The 27105-nt window shown below is 47.1% G+C and overlaps 2 protein-coding genes across 5 annotated transcripts; both read left to right on the forward strand.

Annotated features, from left to right (window-relative positions):
* Positions 1–1615: 1615 nt before the first annotated feature.
* Positions 1616–4839, forward strand: LOC120895127 (arrestin domain-containing protein 3-like). The gene is made up of 4 exons (XM_040298167.1): positions 1616–2317; positions 2420–2599; positions 3314–3499; positions 4406–4839. Exons 1-4 carry the CDS (start codon positions 1862–1864, stop codon positions 4580–4582), a joined length of 999 nt encoding a protein of 332 aa, XP_040154101.1. The 5' UTR covers positions 1616–1861; the 3' UTR covers positions 4583–4839.
* Positions 4840–5049: 210 nt separating this feature from the next.
* On the forward strand, positions 5050–25316 carry LOC120895126. Of its 4 annotated transcripts, none has more exons than XM_040298162.1 (7): positions 5050–5995; positions 7676–8025; positions 11408–12104; positions 19682–19914; positions 19986–20338; positions 20550–20717; positions 23590–25316. In XM_040298162.1, the coding sequence occupies exons 3-7, from the start codon at positions 11573–11575 to the stop codon at positions 25022–25024; spliced, it is 2721 nt and encodes a 906-aa protein (XP_040154096.1). In that variant the 5' UTR covers positions 5050–5995; positions 7676–8025; positions 11408–11572; the 3' UTR covers positions 25025–25316. The 4 variants fall into 4 exon arrangements, with proteins under 4 accessions (XP_040154096.1, XP_040154097.1, XP_040154100.1 ...); XM_040298163.1 differs by having other exon boundaries at positions 5050–5779; XM_040298166.1 differs by having other exon boundaries at positions 5050–5743.
* Positions 25317–27105: the final 1789 nt, after the last annotated feature.

A 27105-nucleotide genomic window follows, 5' to 3' on the forward strand; every position in this document is an offset into this window, starting at 1 on the left:
CCAGAGAAGCTTAGAAGTTTTCTTTTTTTTCTATGGATATTTGATTTTCACAGGCAATGGAATGGAGTCACAGTTGTACTCTGTCGACTTGTTTTCTTTACTTTAGAGTTCTTTCACACCGGACGAATGTGACAATTCGCACGTTCGACGAACGTAGCTCAGTCCGGCTGTAGCTCCAAATACCGAAATAAGCATGATCTCTCGACGCACTCGCGAATTTGAAAGTTAAAACGACTTGTGGCCTAACAATAAATGTTAGATGTTATAAGTGATTAAAATGTGTTACTTAACATTGTTTACTAGTGTTGAAAACATTTTTATTAATCAAAACAATTTATAATTACCTTGTTTTTACAAAGTTTTTGATTTTTGATTTGGACGTGTAACCGACAAAGTTCGTGTTGCGTTCACACATGCAGCGTGCGCGAGCATCGCGAACTGCTTGAATTTTATTTATAAATTTGGAAATGAGCTAAGTTCGCCGAACGCAGACGCAACGATCTGTAAGTGAAACTTATTGTCGTTTATCAATTCTTAATCTCCAAAACAATAATTTATGTATTCAATGTCCATTAGACAAATATGGAATGCTCACATTTACGATAGTACATCAACTTAGGGTTAAAAAATCGGAACTTTTTCGATAAAAACGCCTAGCTGCAGAATGTGCTGCAAATGTTTGCCATCACAACAAGTGATTCAATATATCTGCAGCGACTAAGATGTTTGCGCCATTTTTTTTAATTTTTGAATGAAATCTGAAATATTGTGAAAATTTCAACCTTCACGTATATGACGGGACATCAACTTTTAAAAAAACGGAACATCTGGTCAGCCTACGGATGGAGTATTTCTATCGGTGGGAAAGATGTTCCAAAAAGGAAATGAATCACAATTTTGTGGACTAATAAACTATCCAGCTTACCCTAAAACGTTAAACATTGATAAAATTGTTGAAATTTTTCAAACTGTAGAAATATGTGCATATACAGTGCTGTTTACAAAAAATACCCTTGACTATACGATAACACAATGGAAAGCTGTCTTAGCCATCAAAAGTATGTAGATTCTCGTACCAAACTCCAATCAGCATAATAAACGATTGCAATTCATTCATTGAAATGTACGCTATTGGTGAAGCTAAATTCAAATTTTTAAATGAATTCAAGAACGTGTTCTTAAGAGCAGATCGGTAAGGGACGAAACACAAAAAAAAATGAATCAACCTTCACGGGTGCGTTAATCTTAATCGCACCTTCAATCCAAACTCACTCAATTTAGCAGTGGATATCGGACATTGTAAAATCCGTACTCAGCAGCAATTCGAAAGCAGAGGAAGTGGAATCGTTTCGACAGGGGAATAAAATCCATTTGGCATGATTAGCAACCGCCAGTAGCTTTTTAATTACTACACCTTATTAACCCAGGATCCCAACGGTCGGTCGGTCGGTCGTGGTGGCGGTAGGAATGAATTAAACTCTTCACTCTTCTATTGCTATTTTCTCATTTAGATTATTCCAGCCGACGGCACCCGGTCGCGGCTCGCACAGGTAGGCAGCATCAGCTGAGCCGTGAACGCCCACCGCCGCTGCCGTTCAGAATTCTCATCAGAGCCGAGCAGCACCATGACGTGCGTTTCATTTCAGTTCGGATTCAGATTCGTCCAAGAAACAGCGTGCGTTTAAAAAGTTCCGCCGTCTGTTTCTGCTGGTTCGGAGATTCGTAACAGACGTGTTACGCTTGTTGTTATTGTTGGTGTTTTTATTGGGTGGAGTAGTGGGAGCTATAGGAGCACGAACCATCGTCGCCGTATCCCGTCGAGCCGTATCCCGCCGAAACATCCAACATCCCGACGACGACGATGTCGAAAAAGTTGACCAAATTCCAAATCATCCTCGACCGTGGCGCCCTGCTGTACCTTCCCGGCCAGGTACTGTCCGGGCGAGTGCTGCTCGAAACGCAGGCCGACACCGCCGTCCTCGGGCTGCACTTTCACGTGCTGGGTGAGTGTACCGTGCACGTGCCGAAGGGGCGGCGTGACAAGTCGTACGATAAGGAAAACTACATCGACTTCCGCATGAAGCTGCTGGACGATTTCGACAACAAGCCGATCCTGCTGTCGCCCGGCATTCACTGCTTCCCGTTCAAGCTGGGGCTGCCCGTCTCGCTCCCGTCCACCTTTCTCGGCCGGCACGGTTGGGTGCAGTACTATTGCAAGACCAGCCTGCAGGAAACGTCCGGCATCACGCACAAAAACCAGCAGGTGTTCATCGTGCTGAATCCCATCGATTTAAACCTGGAGGTGCCGATCATGAGCGTAAGTTGTGTGTGTATGTGTGTGCGTGTGTTGGTCATGGTTGGTACACGTAAACGGAAAGTCGCTAATTCCCGCTTGCTGCTATTGTGTTTCGCCTGCTAGAGCCCGCTTGAGGCGAACGTCGATCATCGCGTAGGCGTCGGTTACATTGGCGGCACGGTGCGCTGCAACGTGGGCCTGGACAAGCGGGCGTACGTGCCGGGCGAGAGCATTCTGCTTACCGGCGAGGTTCACAACCGTACGAATGTGACCGTGAAGCTGCTCAAGTATGCACTCATCGAGGTAAGGTTGTTCGTCCCACGCACTCCAAGCGTTGGTTAGTAGGTTTGCTTGGGGGCCATGCATACGGGTTTGAGTTGTCACGTTATATGGTCAAAACGGGTATTAAAGTTTGGACATTTTTGTTCATCGACGCGCGGCTGGAGAATCATTTTAACCATACACAATTATTTCATTGTGCTGTGTTAGGGTTTTTGGCGGTTGTTGCAAACCGTTTTACAGAATGGTGGTAAGATTTAGAAGCAGTTTTGTTTCAGAATTAAATTTGTCTCACATAGCTTACAAACTTACTGACTTACTGACTGTGCCGTAAGTGCCAAAGCAGTAATACAGGGGTTTTAAGCTTTTCTGATAGTTTTAGCACACTTTCTGGACACTCTGTGACGTTGTGTGACAATCTGTTAAAGCACAAACAAAGCATTCAAGGTTCACTTAATGTCACACAGAGTCCAGAAAGTATGCCTACTTTATAAGATGATATCAAAAACCGCTGTAATGGATGAATTAACTGTTGATCACGAATGGCCAAGGCTTAAAATTGTTAGTCTGGACTGTTCGTGCAAGACTCGTACAAATCTGATCCAAGTAACCCTCGAGCCCGTCAGGGCAGGAATAGGGAAGGTCACGTTTGTACGCGACGGATGGAATAGTACTGCCGTTGTAATGTTTCTTTCTCTTCTCTTCCTTGCTTCTCTTCATTTGCCTCGAAAACCCTAGACGGTAAAATACTTTGTGCATGGTAAGCTGGTGCACCAGGAGCGCCGTGAGCTGGATGCGGTTGTGCGTGATAAAATAAAGTCCGGTGGACGCGACGTGCTGCAGAATGGGCATCTGACGGTGCCGCCACTGCCGCCCACCAATCTGCTCGGTTGCCACCTGATCAAGGTGCAGTACAGCGTGTGTGTAAGTATACTACGCCACAGACGGTCCGAATCGGTTTGGCTATGTTTACTTACCCGCCATTAGCATCTTGAGTCTATACCAGGGGTCTCCAAAGTGGTGCTCAAGAGCCCAATATGTGGCCCGTGATGATTTTTCTAAGAGTGAAATAGGGTATTGGTATGACTATTTAAATTAAAATTAGTTTTCTTTTACTTTATTGATAGGAAATTAACAAGATCAATAACAGAAAGCTGTGAAAATTGTATTATATGCAGTTAGTATTTTCTTAACGAAAGGAGATTTAAAAGTTATCAAAGTTAAATGGATAAATTGTATTATAACTTGCACTATTGTGGACTTCCCTTGGCACCCGTGGCAACAGCTGTACTACAATATTGTGGAATAGATGGGAAGAATAGACTTATAACTGCTGCGTGGTAACCGCTGCTTCTATCCCATTTTTTAGTCAAAAACAACGTAATAACAATATAAAATCGTTTCGCCTTGTGCATGCGATGTGCTTTTGGAGATTGAAATGGATGAATTTACAGCAAAAAACGATGTTCTTTTACCACAGATGCTGGGAACAGTTTTCTATCATTTGGTTGCAGTAAAGGCATTTGATTGCATGTACCTTCAATTATTTCTCCAAATCTTCCAAACTCTAATTCACCTATTGTCATCCTAAGTTACCCCAAAAACCTCCCCATATTCCCATCAGCTTCTAGTAACTATTACCATGCATTAATGTTAGCATTAGTGTTTCGTATAATTGAACTAGAAAGTCCAGAAAACTTGTTGCTTTTATCAATTTACGTAAATTACTCTCTCAACTATGTTGTTAGTTAAATAATAGATTGCTGTTGATGTAACGACCACCACCAGCGTCCCAACAACTCATACAATCCATTGTGTTCATCATCTCAGGTGCTGGTCGAGCCGAACTTGATGGAGCGCCAGGAAGCTATCCGGATACCGATCACGCTCGGCACCTACCCGTTCCGGCGTGACGATGAAAATCTGCAGGAGTGGGTGGACAACTACGTGCAGTATCCGGCAGCGCTACCCGTCTCGCGCGGCACTCCGTTCGAAGTGTTGCACTAGGGCAGCCGCACAAACCGACCTGGGATGTGAGGAATCTGTCACTGTCAAGATTAGTAACCATTTAGCTCCCTCCCCGTATGGATGTACGTAGATTGTAAGCTGGTACAGTCGGTGGGTACGTTAGCAGATTTAGCGTTTAATTAAACGGCAAAGAAGAGTTGGTGGAGGCAAACACTCAACCTAGCCCACACGTACATCGTTCGAGAGCGCACGGAAGTGCTCCGAGATTTTAAAATAAAATGTCATACGAATTTCTATCAAGTCGAAATAAAGTATAATCCACAGGACAGCAATGCAACGACCGGTTGTGGCAATGACCGGATTTGCCGCTCATCGCAAAGGGGATGCAGAGATTTTAATAATCTTCAAGATTGTTTCACCTGCCACCCCTCACAGAAACGGCACAGCATAGCGTCGTTTCGATTTGCCGACCAGAGCGATGAGAATCTTATTAGAGAACGACACAAACACATTTTTGCAGCACTCAGACCCCGGTATCTCATGCCTTCCCACCCTGACAAAAGCGTCCACCGATCACTGTGATGCTGTCGTTGGCAGCCATTCACTTGTAAAGCGTTACATTTTAAGACAACACCCGCTAGCGGAACAGCCATTCCGAAGTCTAGGCGAGTACGGACCCGGCAACTAGTGCAGCGACAAAACCAAAGCGACGGAAGTAATGATCGGGAAGATGCGTACGCTGTTCCAGCGGTTTTTTTAAAGACTTCTCAGGCACACACACACACACATTAGCATATGCACGGGATGCATTTTTGCCGAGCGGGGTGAAACGATGAAACCGAATCCCGAGTAGACAAAAGCTCGCCAAAACGATTCCAACCCCTAGCGAGTGAATCGCCGTGCGCCGTAAAGTATGCAAGCAGCGGATCGTAGTACAGAGCGCGCGCGACCAAACCGTTTCGCGAAGGCCAGGATAATGCGCGTTCATCCGAGCCGATGGTGATTCGTGCGCCGCTCGGGAGCGGCGTGTGCTTCTGTGCTTTCCAATGGATGCCTCCCAGCGAAGCAGAGCCCGATCCCGGTTCAGTTGCGTCCGAAGCGCCAGCGACACGGGTGTCTCCTGTTCGCTAACCACCCGGGAAAGATAGAGAGCAACCTGTTTTCCCCGTACGGGCGAACAGGAACAGCTTCATCGTAACGGTTTCCTTCCTTTTTTGAAGCTTTTTGTCTGAGAGTGTATGTGTGTGTGTGTGTGTGCGTTAGCTAGTGTTTAAGTAATTCATTCGAAGCTTTCCACATGAGTCGTTCCATCAATCGTGCCACATCCCGTGCAGTTACTGTCTGTGTGCCTGCGTTGCCGTCTGAATTATTGAGCAGCTTAAAGGCCGCATTTGAATGATTGGAAAATGCTTTCCCTCACCGTTCCGTGCGTTTGTGGATTGTGGTTGATGTGTATGTATGTGTGTGTGTGTGTGTGTGTGTGTGAAATGGAATAAAAATGTGCCAATGTGGCAATGTGAATGAGCAGTAGGAGCTGCAGGAGCTCTGGTATAGAAAGCCTCGTGGAAAGTGCAGTACATGTACAGGGGGTGGTAAAGAGCGTCGTGCCATGAGGTGAAAATTCGATACTGGGGCCTGTGTTTGCTTTTCCCGCCTCTTCGCATACGTGTGTGTGTGTGTGTGTGTGCGCGCGTGTTTGTTTGGGTATTTCGACAGATGAAGTAGTTTCGGTGAGCTTTCACCGCGTTGTGTGTATAGCGCGAATGCAGTTTTCAGCTCAGTATGCAACATAGAGCGAAGAGTGTGGTGCGGTGGTGAACATCCGTTTAGATTCCCCGAAACCGCAGCTTGATCAGCGAAAAGTCACGGGAGAATTTAACAAAAGAAGACACAACCTGACTTCGAGGATCTCACAGCACGGCAATACCGTTGGGGCAATACCGTGTTGCCAATCCATCGGGCACCACAAAGAAACCGTGCAGCTCGTACACTCAACAAAACACTGCCGTTAGTGTGGGTGTATGTGTGTGGTGCTGCTCTCACTAGTCGGTGTTTGGGAGAAATGCATTTCGCTGATGCATTTCTGCTACGTGTACGAGTGGCACCACAGCTCTCATCGGAGCACGAATCCCGGGAACTGGGTGAGAGCTGCATAGTGTGTGTGTATGTGTGTGTGTGTGTGTGTGTGTGTGTGTGTGTGTGTGTGTGTGTGTGTGTGTGTGTGTGTGTGTGTGTGTGTGTGTGTGTGTGTGTGTGTGTGTGTGTGTGTGTGTGTGTGTGTGTGTGTGTGTGTGTGTGTGTGTGTGTTAGGGAGAGTAAGTGTATGGTAAGCCTCGAGCTACGCGTATGCGTTGAGGAGGGGGTGGAGCACCGCTTGCGGTACTTCGTGGCATTGTGATACGATCGTTACCAATCGCGCGCGCGTGTACCATCCATTGAGCGATGAGTGTACAATTTTACGGTTAAACTGATTTCCGTCTGTCTCTCCAGTGGAACTGTACGGGGAAAATGGAAAACTAACCGTCGAGCTATAAAACTGCGGCGTGGTACAAGCATTCTCTGGTTTTTGTTTTAAAGTAATAAACAAAAGAAAATAAAAATAAAACATCTCGAAGCTATTCGCGAGCAAGGATGGCGAAATGGTGAAACATTTAACTTTGCGATTGTATTTCATAAAGGGTTAACTTATGACTGATTAAAAAGATGTGTAACGTTTAGTATTTATATTTAAAGTTTGAGAATAAATTATGAAACATTGCAGTTTTGTTGGCTGTTCTGGTAGGCTTGCAAAACGGCTAGTTTTTAAATGACGAAAAAACACAACAACAATAACACGTCTCGTTAAGCGAAGTTAAGTTTCATGTTACACGCATTAGTTTTCCATATTTGGCGTGCAGAAAAGTGTCTGCATTGCCCCATATTGGCCCATCTATAACGGTGACAGTGTAAAAATAGCGTAATTAGAAAAAAAAATCGTTTTTCTTCATACAAGTTATGTGGTATATTCCGATACTTGTACACCATTATAAGTACTAGGCGGCTCCTTCAAAAGTTGTACAAAGTGATTATGAGTGTTTGTTGTAACTCGTTATATGAAAAAAAAAGAGTTCATTATATTTTTCATTACTTCAGTTCATTACCGAATGTTGTCAGTGCAGTCGAACATCTCGGAAACGTAACCGCGTGAAATTGTTGTGCGAATGAACGGCAGCGCGCATATCCGGTTGTAAACTACTAGCAAAACGCACCATATCATAAACTGTGCGCACTATCGCTAAGAGACGGCGTACAGGCGGGTAGTGCACCCATTACAGCCAGTACTCATTATAAAGGATGCAACAACATCTTGCGCTACGGGTAACTTCGAACCCAGCCGTCAGCAAGGATCTGTAGGAAATAATGCAAGCCAAGATGGCAGCAGAAAACGGTGCAAAACATTTCTGTGATTATTAACACGGTGTAGCGCAGCATTACACATCCCGGTAGGTAAACGAAGCCTTGCATGACTGAAGCAAGAGCAACGCCTGTTGATAACACTTGTGAGGTAGTTATTATGTTGTTTTCTTTTCTTGATCATCTCCATGGTGCCGCTAGGCACCTCTCTCAATTCTACACGGTTGGATGGCATTGTAAATGGAAGAGGGAGGCGTTTCGTGCCCCACCGCCAATGAAGCTTATGATGTGTGTTTACGCCAAATGGGTTCATTATGTGGTGCTTCCTTTACTTCCAAAGAAAAGACTTTTGTTGCAGGGTCGCTGCGAGGTGATTCTTGCTACTTTTAGGTGTTTTTTTTGCTGTTTCTATCGCATGTATGTGTGCGGTGCGGTGCTTTTCAAAAAAGGTCATCAAATAGAGAGACAAATCTCAAAATAGATGCCAAAAGATTCCAAGGTAACTCACATTGGGTTAAGTAAAAATCAACTACCTGACTCTCCACTGTAAATTTAACCTTTGTATCATAGTGTTGGTCGGCCAGAATGCTACTGTTGAGCCCATTTTAATTATTTGCTTTGCTCGATGTACACAGCAACACATGAGCAAATTGAATGTGTGGAAACCAAAGTTTCCACGAACACTACTGCACACAAAACCCTTCTGACCTCCTATCAACTTTTGCAACAAAAAAATACGACGCTCTAACACGAGTTGTGCATTTGGTAGAAGCTGGAATGTTTTCTGTAGCGAGAGCAAACGGATGGGCGAAATAAATAAATGGACAAATTTTCGTTCGTTGCGGTAAGAGGGTCGTCCATCGTCGGACCAATGGCTCCCTCGCGCAAGGTAGCCTGAGCCCGAGTATTCACGGGAGCTTTGCTAATGGATGCGTAAATAACCCATTCATTCCCGCAACGGGTGTTTCGGAACGGTTGTGCGGTAGGGGGCAACAGCTGATGGCCAATCCGTGACAATCGTACCCTTAGCGAAAATAAACCGCTTTCACTCAAATAAAGCACCGTCCGAATGGACTGCTCCGAATTGTGTCCTGCCAAACTGGCTGGTTCCTCCGCCCCGCTCTCGGGCACCTGCCGTTGTAACCCTGGTGAGGCGACCAGAACCGTGCCCCTCTGATGAACGTTGTTCATCAGCGAGAAATGATGCATTTATACTGGGGCTGGTCGCATGGTTGCTATGTGCCTGCTAATGCGCTGGTTTACCATCTGCGGGGCGGCCGGAACGAGCAGGATGATCGAGCGAGAAACAAACACACACACACACACACCACCCCCGGGGGAGGGTAGGGTAGCGTCATCAAAGAAAAAGGGATGGCCATAAACGGCGATCCAATAATCGGCAGGCGACCCTTTTTCCGGACCCTTCCGGGCAGGTGCTATATTTCATACGCACAACCGTGCCGTACAAAGCGGCCGCATTACCAAACAGGGGGCCCCGTACGCCTGTAAAGCGTGTTTGTGATGAAGAGCATGAGCGGCGGCGGTGGGTGAAATGAAACATCAAATTAATCGCTAATAGCTTTCGGAGATCGTTGCGGTTTCCGGAGGGATGGGGGAGGAACCGAAGGGCAGGAAGTTGGACAGGGTAATGGTGTCACTTTTGAGCACGGAAAAGATGGCGCTTCGCGAGGCTGCCGGTGGAAGGGGCGAGCGAGATAATCCCGTCGCCCGTCGAGAGGTGCCGGCAGATGCGACTGATCGGCCACGCCGCGTACGGGTGAAGTAGGATTTATTAGTTGACATTATGACAGTGCTTGAAAGTCGCTGAGGGAGAGAGAACAGTGCGCCATGGAGCAAGCTTTACACATTGCTGTACAGCTGAAACGGGGATAGAAACGTAAGCGTGTTGCTAACAATCGCATAAAGTGTTGGTTGTGTGAACCTGCGCATGGTACACTCCGCTGGGCGTTTGCTTTACTGGACTGTTTGCGTATTTATAACCTCTATATTAAACTTTTGTGCAGTGCGACTCTTGTCTAATTTGTTTTGGGTGAGTCATACCCTGCATTGAGGCATCCATTGATGTATGATAAATGTACCATATGTAAATAAAAGTGCAATCTGAAAACTAACAGCCATTTTTAATGTTATTTTGAGCTAATAATAAATAAACAATTTGAAAACGTTTTGACGTTATCGGAGACTAATTGTTTTCGCAAACAAAATGTACCAAACAACTTTACCGAGCAAAATGAGATTTTGCCTACTGCTATGTTGCTCCCAAAATGGAGATTATTATCATGAATGTCTGTATTGTATTGGTAAAACTACCTAGCATATACTAGCATACAATACTAGGTTTCTCAAGAATTGTTGAAAAATTCCGCAAGTTTTTGAATTCGCGTCATGAATTTTTAACCGATTCCCATATATGTATTTGCTGGATCGTTTGCACGATTTATTGGAATCGCATCCATTGAAAATCAATGCAAATGAAACAGAAAAAGGAAAACGCCCAATACTGTGAGAACGGAACGAAAAATGTATTGAAGTATCTGGAGAAAAAATAACAGCAAAAAACCCCGGGAAACCCCTGTAAGAAGTACCATGTAAGTTTATGAAGACCAGATGGTCTCAAAGACTATTTTTATGACAAAATTTGAAAAAAACGTCACTTCTTGACAGAACGGGTAAAAACTTTTCTTCGAACGAAAGCTTGCTGACAACTTTCCCAATACACAAACGCTCTTAAACTCTTCGTTATTCGCAATGAAATACCTTCAAAAACACGAAAAATATTTCTAATTGTATCAAAATAATGCCGTTGATGAGGAAACCAATGTATACTACGTATATGTTGCTAAGAAAAGCGAACCGTTGCTATCGAAATTCATTTCACCCGTTCTGTGAAAAGGAACTTTTTATTATTCCGAAATTAGTTGTCAATTTGTATGGGACGAGACCAGCTGGTCTAAATACACTTTGAGAAATACTGTGAGCTTCATGTTAAGTTTGCACGGCTTACTTGTCAATCAAAGTGGTAGGAGAATGTTTATTTGCTTACTTACTTAGTATTCTGCACTTGCTGCCAATATTTTAGGGCCTACCATATCCCTTGTGTTCTTCTGGACGGTCCAAAAGTTTATTGGAATTGTAACCGCATTGTCAGTTATTTGACTATTCCCTGAAATCATGAGGCAAAACTAAACGGAATTTAATAACCTTTTTGGCCAGAAACCCAGCGAGAGCTCAACACTATTTAACAGGCATAAGTTGTAGAAATATTAAAATATAAACAGGAAACAATACGCAATTCAAATAACTACTCCGATTGATCGTTTGCATCGTGCTGTCTGGGCGGTCTACACGCTCTCTAACGCTTTACAAATTTACACTTACACCAATTGTGTAGTTCTCTATGATTGGGGCGAACAAATAATTGATTTGGTTTTCCTTTCTACATTTCTACAGGATGTCATCAAACCTACAGCTGACGACCATTACATCGCACATACGTGGGTAGAGTGCACTGTGGTTAGCAGCAGCACGAAGCGATCCGTTTGATAACTCCTCTGGCAGAGCAGGATCGATGTGCAGGGAAGGCTAGGGGTTCGCCACACGCCACGTCGATGCATCATGGGACGCTTCCCCTACAATGACGATCCGGTGGAAATGTGGCTCTGGTCATCTAGAAAGCCGGTACAATTTGTACGACTGTCATCGGTTCCGTTTGCGAGCCAGCATCTTTCCAACACGGCGACGGTAACGCTGGCCGGTGCGACCGTTGGCGTGGGCGTCCGCGGTTTGGCCGGAGGTTTGGTCCGCCCGCCCGCCTACACCGGGTACGCTAGCTACATGAAGCAATTTAATTTCACCGGCAACCCGATCGACAACCGGACCGGAGCCGAAGCCGGCCTCGGCCCGGACCGGATCGATGCGGACGACGACGAGGACGATGGGTCGTCGCTGGCGCTGCACAACTACTGGGCCCTGCTGGCAATAATACTCGTGTTCGGTACGGCCGCCGGCAACATTCTCGTCTGTCTCGCCATCGTCTGGGAGCGGCGGTTGCAGAACGTCACCAACTACTTCCTGATGTCGCTCGCCATTACGGACTTGATGGTTGCACTGTCCGTGATGCCGCTGGGCATCCTAACGCTGGTGAAAGGTAAGCCGGACCACTGTTGTGTAGTCAATTGTTGGCCCCTTTTGCTGTGATTTGTGATGCGCGCCACGGCAGCCGCTTGTCGTGTATTATGGGCGGTGTGGGGATGTTATGAAGTCATCCTCAACGTGTGCCAACGAGCGGATAGATCAAACCCCTTCCCAAAGCTTAAACCTCTGTTTCCTATGCGGACGTTCGGTGTCGATGAAGCTGTCCGTACGATGGTGCCTATACCTCGTTGTGCATCCATTAGCAGTGCATCACTGATACAGGGTCTTTCATCTTGTCACTGCGTTGAAACGTTCCACAATCGGATGAAAAGGGACCTGTGTGTACCTGTGCGATACACTCAGGCACATAGATAGTGCATAATTGTATCAACGAAGTTAGTACGGAGTTTTTACAAGCGTAACCACAACCGATGAGCTTTTAAACGGTGCTTTTAAAGTTACAAAAACAAATTATCTTAGCAGTTTTATTTGATTGGTTCTTGTATTGGAAAAGCGTGTTTTTCTTTTTGGTATCTATACTTACTATACTGCTTTTAAACATTTTCAATCCCATATGATTCGGGGAAAGATGATGAACCAATCCATAATGGGAACTAATCGTTAACAAACAAACCCAACAGATAGAAAGTGCACAACAGCTCTTACTAACAAAAGGGTTTTGAATTTTGTGCGAGCGAGAGAGAGAGAGAGAGAGAGAGAGAGAGAGAGAGAGAGAGAGAGCAAAAGAGTGGGCGAGAAAGATATAGAGAAACTCCGTTGGCTGCTTCGATGCGTTTATACAAACAAACATACATACAAACAGCGTCCAATTAGGATAATAGCTGGTTGCAGTCGGTGGCACATTCGCACCGAAACCCACACCTTACCCATGACTAAGTTTTACGCCAACGATTGAGCTGTTGATAGAGGTGAACTGAAAAGCGTTTTTCCTGAACTTTTCCGAAGCATGGGAAAATGAACAACACCAATAGGCATTCGATCGAAATTTGGCAATTTAGGTGTGTGTGTGTGTGTGTGTGTGTGTGTGTGTGTGTGTATGGTTTCTGCATGATGTGTCCATCGGGTTCATCACATTTTCCCAAAAGTTCCCAAAGCGAAAGGCCCAGGGGTTGTGTAATAGAATTTGCTACTACAGGAAAGCGGAGCTGGCATATGAGTATGTGTTATTGAGTAGAAGTGTACCATGGCCATTGCTTCCCGCAAGCAACCCTCGCCTAAGCGAACGGTCGGTTAATTGCATTCATATACAATTTTCCAGGGCCCACAACGGATCGCACTAAATGGGAAATGTGGCTTCCATTGCCTTGGGTGTGTGCGATACTGCGATCAAAACACAAGTTTTGCAATCCCTCGTCGCGGGTGTTGAACATCGTTTGCAGCCCATTTCCACAGCAAGGGTACATTTCCACTGTTCCACGTTACTTCACCTTCCCTCGAGGGAGGTGATGTGCCTTATTAGTGGTGACCTTTTATGGTTCGTGATGACTTGGGGATTTCCTGATGTGTCGGTGCTGTTCGCTATTTTTGTCATTTTTTTTCTTTCTCTCCCTCTCTCTCTCTCTCTCTCTCTCTCTCTATCCCTCTCTCACTATCTCTGCGGTGAATGTTTTTATAGGACATCGAAACCATCCCCAACGGCTTCGCGTTGTCTGACCTTCGTAAAAGGTTTTCCCTCCATGAATGATCACGTGATGCAAACACAGTACAGTCCCAAAAAAAAACATCATTTGCGGAACTTTGGGTTGTTTTTTTATGTGCTGACTTTCGTACCGTTACACAATGGCTAGCGCTTCCCCCGTGCCGCACATGATGTCCCGACGATGACGGGCGATTGTGATTTTAACCTTCGGTCGCTACCTCCCAGCTAAGCTGCCAAAGTTCAATGAGTTCCGCTGTTCTTATTGTCTTTTTTTTTGCATCGTTGCATACCCACCGCGCACAGGGCTTAGGTGTAACCATAAACAGCAGCAGAGGAAACAAAAAACACCCCGACCCAGATATAAGCTTATAAAAACGAGATGATCAGGCCATTGGTCGCATCGAGGAAATTAAAATGGGGGGTCCATTGTTACGCGTGGTCTAAAAAGTATTATAGAAATAAATGAAAAAAAAAAACAGACGAATCCAAACAGTTTGTTTGATGCGGCACACATTTGGGAAGAGCAAAACTTTACGCTCCTGTCCCTCCCAGTGGAACCATTACTCTTGTTCTGTAGGAGACAAAAGTTTTGCTCACGCGATCTGTAGACACTGTTCTAGTTGATTGCAATGGATGGAAAGTAATTTTCTTGATGTAAATTAAGTTTATATTACTAAACGGTACTGCTAATAATAATAAACCCAAAGACCGCACTGAGCTACAACTGAGAAGAATCAATAAGACACCATCAGGCAGGACGGTCATATTACTACGTCAGCGGCGTGACTGTTAATATGATGCACCTTTACACTACTGATTATGTAATAAAATCACAATCGCTTTCTCTCAATGAAATCTTTCTCTCTCATTGCAACAATTTTCTACTGATCTCAGTGCAGCTGCTCAATAGTTTAAAAAAAGAAACTATTGGGCTAACCGGTCATTGAAGGTATGTTATGCTTAGTCATTCTTTTAACGACTTTTCTTGTCGTTTGAGCTAACGATCAGTAGAAAAACAGTATCGACGCTAACATACAAGAGCAAAGCTCAAGGACGAGAATAATCGAGACCTCTACGACAAGTGTCGTGAAAAACAACACGACCTACAGCGAATTTTCTATTTGTTCTTTCACATATTTATACTCTAAGCAGTTCATTTGACGAAAACATGTTTACAATTTTTTCTTTTAACAACAGTCATACAAGCATAAACTTAGTTAAGTAATGTAAGCGTTCAACTGCTAGCTCGAGCTGTTTTCCCGTTGTTATGTTTTATTGCCTTACTGCTGGTTCATGATCGTTTTCATCGATCGCCTGTAGTTCAACCTCACCCACCGGTACGTTCTGTATAAATTGAACAACATTGAAGAAAAGAGCTGATTGTACATTTGTTACACACAACTGCTCAAAACGTCGATGCAATTTGGAGTGCGTTGAGGCGTTACACGCTACTTGCAATAGTACTGGAGCGAGGGAATGTTGCAATTACACTTTAAATGTGAGTACATCAACAGTTTATCAAACAGGCTACAGCATAGGACATCAAAGGCAGCACTAGTGCTGAATGAAACTACCGTTAGTATGATTTCGCTGCTCTCTTCATTACGCTAGGCGTAGTCTTTTTTCGCAACCAACAGAACATATAAATTTATGTGAGATATCTAAAAAAATCCCCTCAGCAGGATACAGTGGATGTGAAAAAATAGATAAATCTATCACTGTTGTTGTGCGGGCGAGAGAGAAAAAGTGAGGGATGTGGTATAGAAAATTATTTTATTTTATTTTATTTTTTCAGCCAAAAGGTCACTTGCGCTAGATTGCTGGTTGATTGGGTTTGAAAACGATTTCAAGCGTGGATTAAGCCACGACAGCTACCATTTGCGACCGTGGCACACAACAAACAACCGGCGTCCCACAGACGTACACCTAATGCTTCGAAAACGTTCAGCGAAACACACACACACACAGCTGTTTATCTCTGCTCCGGGCACAAAAACCGCCATCAGCCGCGGGCCGGCGCGTGCAATTTTCCAGCAGTCCCGCAACACACTCGTACGGAACCGACCTGTAGCGATCGACCCACCACCGAGCCACCAAACCGACAGAGGTGTTAAACAATTGTCAGTATGTTGTTTAAAATCTATTCACACTTCGGTGGGAGGAGCAGGAAACACACGTGGGCACAATAAAGTCAGATACGAAGGGAAGGGTGAGCAAGGATGCTGGCGTTGGAATTTGCGAACGTGAGATGATCTCGTTCGGACGGCGTGTGCGTGTGTGTGTGTGTGTGTGTATGGAGACCACCCCAAACGCTAGCATCTTCCCTGCATCCTACATCTTCCTCTTCCTCCCTTCCCCCTCCCCTCGCCCCACCACACACACACTCGCTTGCACATCTTCTCTAAACCCGTCGGGCGGGGAAAGCATTACGAATAATATTATGTAAATTCGAATCATGAAATATTTATACACCGGGTTCCACACGGACGCCTCCCGTCCCGATTGGTCGGACGGTTGCTCAGCCCGTGCGGGAACCGTTGGTCCTTTTCTTTGTCCAACATGCGAGAAGGCAATCCGCCACCGTCAGTCAATAGCCGGCACCGAAGGGAGGACCAAACGCCGAGTCAAGTACACTTGCCCCGTACCGTCCGCTCTGTTCGGCCCCGGTCGCCCCGTGGTGACAGACGGGAGTACCACAGCATACCTACTACGCCCACCCGCCCACGGCTGGGTGGGCAAAAAACACTGCCGTAAAACATTGGATAAGAAACGAAAACAAAACACACATACAATACGCACACACATACAAACACACACAGGCAGACATTTCCGGACTAGGCAGGATCCTGTCAAACGCCTGACTGACAGTGGCAGGCAAATCTCGCCTCGCCGCTGTCTGTTGGCGTTGTTTATCATCGACAGAGCAGCACCCAACACGAGTGCCGATGTATGTGGGTCGGTTGGTGGCTCGCTGGTTCCGCAGGATTGTGTTGGATGGTGTTATTCTTCCGCTTGTACCATCTTCCACCACCAGCGCGCCCCGTTGTTGAAAGTATATCGCAGGTGGTGTTTGATGGTCTCCACGCCTGCTCCTCCACACACCTCGGCAAGCCCCTAGCCCCGGCAGTCGGCTTGCGGACGCGTGCGGAAGGAGGGAGAGAATGAAAAATGGTTTTACTTGGAATGATCCTGCCACAATCTTCCAGCTACCCTCACCCACAAACGCCTTCTGCATGGGTAGCTGCTGCGGATTTCCGATGAAGCTTGTGTCCGGAAGCTATGGCAGGGGGGAAAAAACATGAGAAACTAACCGAAACACACACAAACACACACACCCACACGTATACACAGGCACACTCATATTTTCACGCCTTTATCCCGTTCGAGCGAAGCAGAAGGAACGGAGAAGAAACAAACATTTCCCGCGAGACAGGAAATGAACGGTTTTGGCCGTAGCTTCCGTGCCGGGGTACGGTGTGACCGCTAGCGAAACTGCTGAAATCATTTACACGAGCAATTGTTTTTTTCTCGGGTTGTGGCATGCTCCTAATTAATGATGTTTCCAGGCAAACAAAATGGGGGAGAAAAAACGCACAACAGTATGGCTAGCACCAGCCAACCAGTCAACCTGCAAAGTGAGAACTTTATCAGCCTTCCCGGCTAAGAGTCACGTCGAAAGATAGCTGGGAATCGACTGTTTGATCGGGCTGTTCGATATTTGCAGAGAAATTAACTGAAACCGAATACTCCACCCGTGGGACGCGTGTTAGTGAGGACATGTTTCGCGCCCGGAAGCGTCGATTGTTCCACACTGAGGATAAAGCAAATGAAGTGGCGTCTGGCGAGCTAATGGCAATTAAATTGCCTTGGACACTTAAAGTTATTACATGATAATGAACCCCTGGGCGATTGCCTGCAGGTCGCAGCGCTGCGAAAGCGCATCGGTTGATTGGATGGAGTGTTTAAGCTAATTGATTACATTCGTGATTGAATGCTCCTACACTGGTATATGTGTGTGTTGGAAATTATACTTTGATACAGCTCTGCCAAATGTAATGTTCGAGTTTAAGCATTCCTAATTGAATCATAGGAAATTAACATCAAAACCTTTTTAGCTGCCCATTTGACTACATTACAAAAAGAATTTTAAAATATGTGACATGTTTACGTATTTTTCGTAGATGAAGGCGCGAAACCGTGTGCTGTTTTCGAAGCACAGAGTGCAAAGCGGTTATAATGCCGGGTTAGTAAGTAAGTCTTACTCGCGGAGGACAGCCTTTGTCATATACATCGCATTCTAGACGCTTGCGCAACTTTACAACATGCCCGTTGTGGGTTCAAGCCTCGTAAGGTCCGATGTTTAGGAGTGGCTATCTTGCAATAGGAAATCTATTAGTCACTGGTAGCCAAGACTCAGGTCTAGCCCGACAGCAGTTGTTCTGTCAACAAAGAGGAAGGAGTGTTAGGACCTGTGGCTTGCGCAAACTGCAGCAGAAACCTGGCAGTAGGAAGATTGAGCGGTCAAGCGACACTATTTGGTCACAAGGTAACGTGTCAAGCCTAAGGACGGAACATCGAACAAACAGTAGCCGAAATGAATATTAATAAGCTTCTGGGCGTCTTGCGGATCTGGTAAGGCAGCATCCCAGTTTGCTGACGTGATCTGCTCCAACTTTGAGTGTCAACAACGACAAAGCTACCAAACGTTCGTCCTTACCATGCCGAAGTACTTAGCACTGAATTTGTTGCACCGAATTACCTTTTCGGGGTTGCTGTCGACATTCCTTGCCTAGTTCTAAGTTCGAAAATTCCGCTGTACACTTAGCACACACCCACAGTGCGACAAAGTTGAGAGCAACTTTACCGTGTCGCGTTAAGTATTTCAGCTTTAAGTTTTCGTACTTCCACGGCGCTCGCTGCGACTGTTCTCTCTTACAAATGAAAACAAAAAAAACACGAAGCAAATCCATCCAATGGAAAGAAACAGACGATGAAAAGGGAAATGCTCGGGGGGAAACTTTCGTTGAGTATCGATAAACTATTTATCAAACAAGATTAATCAGCATTCTTCCGAACATGATGACGATGATCATCATCACCGAAACTGCTCATCACTTTATTTATCAATTCCGTGTACTTTTCGGACGCTCCAGCATTGTGAAGACTAAATTTTGTTGTTGTTGGCACTCTTTATATTTCGGGCGGTCCATTATGAGTAATAGTTGCGATTGAAGTGTTCCGCTTCGGTTACCGGTTCGTGTGTTTCGCTTTATTTATAATGCGTTCTTCACGTAAGCAACTAGCAGAGGATGAAGCATTAGTATGAGAATTTGTTGAGGAAAAAAAAAAATCTGCCATCAATTTATATTTGAATTCGTGGAACAACAGTACGCTGACGGGTCCTACTCAACTGGGAAGCCGGCAAAATTCCACTCCTGCTCGAAATGTCGCTGATGGTTTGATGGTTCTCAGATTTCGAATGCATTGAAACTGATGTAGAAGATGAAGCAGGACGTAATGCGTAATGTTTTACGTAATGCAGGAGCAGAAACATACACGTAACACGTACATGTACACTGGCAGGCAGTGCTTCAATTACTAGGAAGCGGAACGTTTTAATCACTTGCGCACCCGTTGTGATGCTTGCTGGAAGGAAGCTGCCTGAGGCAGGCTATTCAGTAACAACAAACACAGAACCATTAAATTAATTGAATTGATCATAAAGAAGAATAACAAGGAAATACATTTATAATTAATGGCAACTTGTACGTCAAATCGTAGTTGAAAATAGGATTGAATCGACACCAACCAAAGCGAATTGCGAATGTATTACCTCATCAAACGTACTTTTTTTGAGTCATTGTGCAAACCGATCATGTAACCGTGGTTTGAACTGATCCATCGCAATCTTCGTCCACCCATGTTGGCAGGGCACTTTCCGCTGGATTCGGAGTACTGTCTGGTGTGGATCTGTTTGGATGTGCTGTTCTGCACCGCTAGCATCATGCACCTGTGCACCATCTCGGTCGATCGCTACCTGTCGCTGCGCTATCCGATGAAGTTCGGCCGGAACAAGACGCGTCGCCGGGTCGTGCTGAAGATAAGCTTCGTATGGTTGCTGTCGATTGCGATGAGTCTGCCACTAAGTCTAATGTATTCCAAGGTAAGCGCAACCGTACCGGTTTGTACCAACCAACGTCAACGGCACCATCGCTCGCTCTTTTCTGCCCACAGAACCACGCGTCGGTGCTGGTGGACGGAACGTGCCAAATACCGGATCCGGTGTACAAGCTCGTGGGCTCGATCGTGTGCTTCTACATTCCGCTCTGCGTAATGCTGATCACCTACACGCTGACCGTGCGGCTGCTGGCACAGCAGAGCGAAAACCTCGGCGGTGTCGGCAGTGGCGGCGGCTGGTCGAGCGGGTGGCTTGGCCAAGCGCCCGCGTTCGATCGGCGCAACACCTGGAAGCGCATCATTAAGCTGAGCCTGCCCGCGGCACAGAACCCGCACGCACACTCCGCCGCCTCCACCGATACGGAGCTTTCCACGCTGGACAATCACGACCTTTGGCTGCTGGAGTCTAGGTAAGATAATATGTCGCTTGCATCAAAAGCGTACCGAACCGACCCGGGTACCAGGGCATCGCATCGCGAAATTGGCTGACTTCTATTGCATTGCTATCGGGGAGCAAAGCGTACCAAGCGTACAAGGCACAAACTACCGTGTGCACGCGTTTCTTCCAGACATTGTAAACCAATTTCATCGGTGCAGCAACAAAATGTATTTTGTTTTCAGCATTCCAGAACCGAGCTCGATTACAATGACGGCGATGCAGCGATTCGGCGAGGAGATGTTGAAACTTTCCCAAGGGCTAGAATCGGTGGCGCAGCACAGCGATCGAAACCAGGGCCAGAACGGTAGCTCGCGCACGCCGGAGCCATCACGTGAGAAGGAATCGTTTCGGTAAGTGGGGGAAACTTTCATTGGCTTCACTGGAGGAGGAACAATAGGTGGTGTAATTGGTAGGACGTATACTCGTAGTTACGAGTAGGAGGAAACCTCAGGAGTTAGTTGGTTAACCTTCCCAATGTGAACATGAACATAATTCATTGTTCGGTATATGTTTTTCGACAGTAAAACCTAGTGAAATGTATACGGAACAGCAACATAAACCTCTGATCGCATGTAACCACGAATCCGGTATGTGCCAGTATGTAACAGTATGTGTTAAAATATATGTTGTTTTGAAATATACTTCATGCAATTGATCCCAACCCCTACGGACACAGAAACGAATCTGTTTCAACCAAATTGTGTGGCATTAAAATGTCATTAAACTTAACTCTGATTTCCTAAACTTAACTACTAAAGAAGATTTAATTATAGTAATTATAGTACTTTAATGAGAAATCCGTGCCTTAGCACACTGGTTGGCAACGGTTGGACATGCTTGTAACGCGCGGAAAGCACTTCTACGTACTTTCCTGAATTCTCTCTGAGTTTGTAATCTAGAATGTGTTAGTAACTGGGACTGCATGTCGAACACTTTTATATATGATTAGGTTACGAAATTCAGGTCATCGGTAGGAAGGTTTAGTTTTTAATCTGATATCCTTGACTAAGTATAAACAGACAAACTGGTCTAAAGTACTATCGTCGTAGTTGTTCGTGAAGCTAAGACAGAACAGGTTCCAGTAGAGAATGCATAACAGAATAGTAGACTAGTCATAGATATTCAATACAGACCGCGGTCCGTATGAGGCTTGAACGCACGACGGGAGGGTCGTGCGTGTCGTGATCGCCCCCAAAAAGTTTTGTTGTCTAAAATCGTCTTAGAGGTGGTTAACACGCGTACGCGTGTAGTAGATTGATTAATCGTTAGCGCTCTACCTCATTGAACCCTTCCACCCTTTGGCACCAATGAAGCGCTTCCAGGAACCTGGACAACGTTCGAGCTTATCGGATTTGAGCCATAAAATAAAAGCCATTCCCTTTTTGCTCTAAGAAGGATTTTATCGCAAATCAAAGATGGATGAACGGCAAAGTTAAGAAATTGAATGTCAGCAAGCAAAAAACAACAAAAATGCTTCTCCACAGCGGGGTAGTTAGGGATTTATGTACACGATACCGATACCCCGACTGATGGATTGATAACTTGGGGAGACAAAAAAAAAGAACCCCCGAAGCTGAGAGTAACATGACTAACGGCAGCACATACATGAACGTTTGATATTTGGCTTGTCTCTGGATTCCCCGATACTAAAAAAAACAACCTCAACCCTGCCTTACTTTGGCGATGACGTGAAGGAAGTTCCGTTTCATGTTTGTCGCATTCCTTGCCGTCCCGTCCTCGTTCGTTTTCGGCAGCGAACGGGCGATGCCACGCGACCGGCAAAGGCTTATCGTTTGCCAGCACAAAAGCACACCGAAAAGTTGACTGATGCCGTAAGATTAATGCTGAGTTGAGGAATTTTCAGCAATCTTTTACGTATGTCATCACTTCACGCACGGTTGGCGCTGGCAACCGATGGCTTTGTGGCGTGTTTTCGTCGTACGTCGCACAGCAATGGGCCGTCGTCGTAGCGCTGACCGTTGTAGTGGAAAGGAGGACATTAAAAAACATGCACACATTGGGCTATAAATTGTCCCTTTCCGTGTGTGTGTGTGTGTGGGAAGCCGCTGTGTTTGGTGTCATTTTCGTTTTAATGGTTCGGTGTCGGACGAACAGTAAATGACCGAGGTACAATTCGGTCTGAGGTTAAAAAGCCACTACATAAATGTGCCACGATGAAAGCTCAAGTGTTCTACGAACCGGGTGCCAGGAAATTGATATATACCACCGGCCCTGGGATCGTTTGATAAACACTCACACAACAACACACCTGAGTGTTTTCTGGAAACTACCGCTGTTCCAGGGAGGGAGGGATGAGCAATGCTTACAACAACATCAGAGCAGCGAGTTGTTCATCTGTCAACATCCGTCCTCCATGGTTTGAGTGTGTTCGGAATCGTCTATGCTTTATGTCGAGACTTTGAAGTGACATGCGACACCGAGAAAATGCTGCTGCTGCTGCTCCGTTTTGGGTACTGCTGCTAGCCCCTTCCTACCAGACGATAAATTCATTACATCATCCTTAACATGATAAATTTACCTTTCCCCCCGGTTGGGGCAGCGGGCACGGCAAACCTGGCGACGCAGACGTTTCGGCTCTCTCGTCCCATTCGGCACGCATTTCCGCATTTCCGTGCTGCCATGTCGCGGGGCGGCGCTAACGACGAGGCGATGAAGTGTATTACATTACAGTTATCGTAGCTTCGATAAATTCAATTCGTTGGCGCTGGTTAACAAGTTTGCCAGCATTGGTATGGTTTTGACTGTGTGCTATGCCTGTGTTTCCCACCACCCGGACGCTCGGTGTATGACGTGCGCGGCTACGCCGTTATGAGTGTAATAACATTTACTTGCCAAAATATGTATGTGTGCATGGGGTTGTTCTTGTGGATGATGTGGGCCGTTCGGCTGTTTTTTGCTCCCGCAGGAAAGAAAAAAAAACACCTAAAAAGCTACTGATTTGCTGGTGAAATTCATCATGCTTGATAAGGGAATTCGATTATCTTGCCTTTGTTCTCCTCCCGGTGGTGTATTGATTGGAGGATGAAAGGGGGAGGAAGACAGGGGATGGGAAGTAGCTCATCGCTTTCATTGAGCGCTTCACACGAAAAGCTCTTGCGGTTTTTCCTTTCACACCATTTTCACCTACCCGCTTTTCACGTATCCCTTTCTGTTTGCTTTTCTTCTCGCCCCTCACCGACCAACCACCCGCTCAACCCGCAGCAAAAAGCCAGCCAACGCAAAGCATGCGCCGGCGCCGGTCACGATGGTAACCGTGCGGTCGCCAGTGCCGTCGAAAAAGCGCCGCAGCTCCACCTCCACCTGGATCGCGCGGCGCAACTCGGGCACGCCGCCCCCGGTGCGGCTGGTGCGGAAGCGCTTCAAGAGCCTGCCGCACGCACTGCCGCCCCCCGCATCGGACGACATCGAGGTGGACGAGCAGTTCATGCAGGACGTGCTGTACGAGCTGCGGGACCGGGAGGACCGGGGATCGGTGCACGGCTCCTCGGCCCGACCCAGTGCCGCCGGGCTGGACGGCGTACCAGCCGCCCTCAGCAGGACCATCAGCGATCGACGGGAGGGCCGGGACGCGGGCAGCAATCCAGACGGCCCCAGGCAGGCGCATCCACTGGCGGCACCGAGCCAGTCGGCGGCCACCCTAAAGCTGCCCCCGCCCTGCAAGTGTCCGTTCTTCGGCGAAGGTGCGCCCGGCCGGCAGCAGTACCTGCGCCCGGCCGAGATCAAGATCGTCAAGACGAGCACCGACTTCGGGCCGATGGGCGGGGCGGCATCGAACGGCGACAGCCTCGTGTACAGCACGATCTCCATCTCCTCCGGCTCGAACGTGACGACGCAGCCGACCCGGTCCATCTCGAGCAGCCTGTCGACCCTGCCCGCCTCCGCACTGGCGTCCCCGAGCCGGAAGGGCAGCGCGCCGAAGGGCATCTCGGTGGTGACGTGGGATCAGCGGCGCCACCAGCGGCGCGGCTCGAGCTTTGGCGGGGCGCGAACCTCCCTGCTGCTCACGCCGACCAAGGCGAGCCCGTCGAGCGTGTCGCTGCGGCGGTCGATCAACCTGCGCCACTCGGCACTGGAGGGCGGTGGTGGCGGCAGCTGCGGCGGCGGCGGCGGCAGCGCCGGCGAAACCATGTTCCGCGGGGCGCCGAAAAAGAACAGCTCCTCGCCGTGCCTGATGCAACACCAAACGGGCGGCGGCGGCGGTGGCAATGGCACAGCGGTAGCGATGATGGCGGTGGCGGCCGCCTCGTCGACCGTGCCGACGCTGGCCACCACGACGATGGCCGTCCGGTCGCACCACTCGCGCAACTCGAGCATGATCTCGCGCAACTCCTCCCGCCACGGGCGCATCATCCGGCTCGAGCAGAAGGCGACCAAGGTGCTCGGCGTGGTGTTCTTCACGTTCGTCATCCTGTGGGCACCGTTCTTCGTGCTCAATCTGCTGCCGAGCGTGTGCAAGCACTGCGAGGACAACATCGACCAGTGGGTGTTCGAGTTCGTCACCTGGCTCGGGTACGCCAGCAGTCTGGTCAATCCGATCTTCTACACCATCTTCAACAAGGCGTTCCGGGACGCGTTCCGCAAGGTGCTGCTGTGCCGGTACGGGCTGAAGGCGCGCCACTGGCAGCCGAACAGCTAGTACGCGGCCGGTACCGGCCGCGGTCCGGACCACAGCGAGCTGTAGGTGAATCTTCCTCCTCCTCCTCCTCCCAACCACTCACCCACGCAAGCACACGAACTCCGCGCACAAACGGTTTCGGTCGGTTTTTGATACTTCCCGTTTAGGGCTTCTCGGGGGGGTCTTGCGTCACGTCCCGCTTGGCGAAAGGACGACGGCCCTGCACGAGTTTGTAGATATAGCGTACGGTGTGTCGGCGCGTGTATGTGGTGTTGTTACCTAGCAATAAATGTTTTATACGTTCTTCGTAGTAAAAAAAAAAAATGAACCACTCAAAGCCTGTTTTTATTGCGCTTTTATTTGTCCAGAAATACAGCAGCAGAAAGTTGTGTGTGTAATTGGTAAGTAAAAGGATTGAGAAACTTGCTGCGCTCACAGATGCGCTCCGGTTCCAAAACGAGAAATGCCGAGAAGTGGCACCACCTTCCATTGAAAACGATCATCTCTCCCGTTTGCTAGTACTGCTGGTTGAAGGGGCCGGAACGAATCCAAAGTGGTACAATACCTAATAAACTTTTAATTACAAACTTTTAGCGGTGGTTTTAAGTTCCGGTTTCCACCGAATGTTTTCTAGGTTAAAATAGTGATAGTACGGATCCGTCCAAGAATCACTTCGTACTGTTGGCGGTGTTTATATATATCTTGCTCACCAGAGAAACACATGTTTTGGTGTCAGTTCCAAGATAGGGCGTAAGTTCTCCAGCACCATCAACAGAGTCGGCAAAATCAAGACGCGACGTTGCCAGTCGTGGGTCACTATTGCTATATGTCGGGACGATACGATGAACGAGTTAAAATGACAAAAAAAAACAAGAACATTCCATTTATTTTCCTTGTGTTGCACAGCTCACTAGCGGACAGCTTGTAAAATGGCCATCGTTAGCTTGGCGTATTGAACTGTACGTCGCCGCGTGTGTGTGTGTGTGTCAGCCTTATCAACGAACCCGTTCGCCATAGCGGAACCGAAGCGAAATGGAGGTCCGACACACACACACACACACACACACACACACACACACACACACACACACACACACACAACAAAGGATAACGATCCTGGCATGACGGAGATATCATCGTTCAAAACAACTTTTCATCGTTTACCACCGACTTACGAATGATTTCCCATCTAAATCCCTTTCCGTTACGGTTTGCACCCCCCCCCCCCTCGCTCCATGTGCATTGCCGTTCGAGTTGAATGTGAAAATGGATGGATCAATCAGCACAACACACGCTCTACGCTTCCTGCACGCGGTAACCGAAGCAATCGACCTTAGGAGCTTCTTGCTTCTGCTGCTTACAGGACTTCACCACCGGCGAAGCTCTTTTCTCTCTTTCTCTCCCAAACACACACACACACACACACACACACACACAAACGTACAAGAAAAGCAACATTGTGTGACGAATTGTGAAACGTCCACCGGCGCACCAACCGGTGCAAAACCCTTGGCCCCTGTTTGCAGCGGCGATCGATCTGCGGCAAACCCCGAGCCGGATGTAAGGACGTGCTACAAGAATAGCCACAGCACTGCAAGTGTCAACCATCATCTTTCTCCAAGGTACGGAAACAATGTGCACCGGGTTCGGGTTGCTTTTGATGAAAAATTGATCCCTTTCCTGTACCACCATTGTGGAGCATTGCATTGTGTCTTCTACGTGTCCGTCCAAACGTTTACTTGCAAACGCTTGCACACGCTTATTGCCGTTTTGCTGCTGCCGAGTGGAAGCAAACAGGCTCGTCGTCGAAAGCCCTTGTCACTCAGCCAACTGTCTTAAGCCGAGTAAAGCAGCCTGCTGTTGTGCACTTGCAACACTGTATAGTCGTAAAAAATAAGAAAAATAAACGCTTGGCCAGAATTTTACCGGAACATACTTTTCCGGACCTGTGCCCTCTTCCCGCTGCTTTTGCCGTCATCCGCACCGTCCCAGCACTGCAAGCTGGTTTCCCATCGAACCGGCCCGGAGCTAGTAAGCGTCCGGTAACGTGGCAAATACAATTAGCGCTGCATAGCGCCTGCCTGGTTGGAATTGAATTTGAT

The sequence above is a fragment of the Anopheles arabiensis genome, chromosome 2 (assembly GCF_016920715.1).
Source record: "Anopheles arabiensis isolate DONGOLA chromosome 2, AaraD3, whole genome shotgun sequence".
NCBI lineage: Eukaryota > Metazoa > Arthropoda > Insecta > Diptera > Culicidae > Anopheles > Anopheles arabiensis.

What these genes read in the sequence shown, in the direction of transcription:
- LOC120895126 (XM_040298162.1), top strand. Translation starts at nt 11,573, where the DNA reads ATGGGACGCTTCCCCTACAATGACGATCCGGTGGAAATGTGGCTCTGG. An exon ending in CATCCTAACGCTGGTGAAAG is followed by an intron (nt 12,105 to 19,681) that starts GTAAGCCGGACC and finishes CCATGTTGGCAG; the next exon opens with GGCACTTTCCGCTGGATTCG. An exon ending in TAAGTCTAATGTATTCCAAG is followed by an intron (nt 19,915 to 19,985) that starts GTAAGCGCAACC and finishes TTCTGCCCACAG; the next exon opens with AACCACGCGTCGGTGCTGGT.
- LOC120895127 (XM_040298167.1), top strand. Translation starts at nt 1,862, where the DNA reads ATGTCGAAAAAGTTGACCAAATTCCAAATCATCCTCGACCGTGGCGCC. An exon ending in TGGAGGTGCCGATCATGAGC is followed by an intron (nt 2,318 to 2,419) that starts GTAAGTTGTGTG and finishes TTCGCCTGCTAG; the next exon opens with AGCCCGCTTGAGGCGAACGT. An exon ending in TCAAGTATGCACTCATCGAG is followed by an intron (nt 2,600 to 3,313) that starts GTAAGGTTGTTC and finishes CGAAAACCCTAG; the next exon opens with ACGGTAAAATACTTTGTGCA.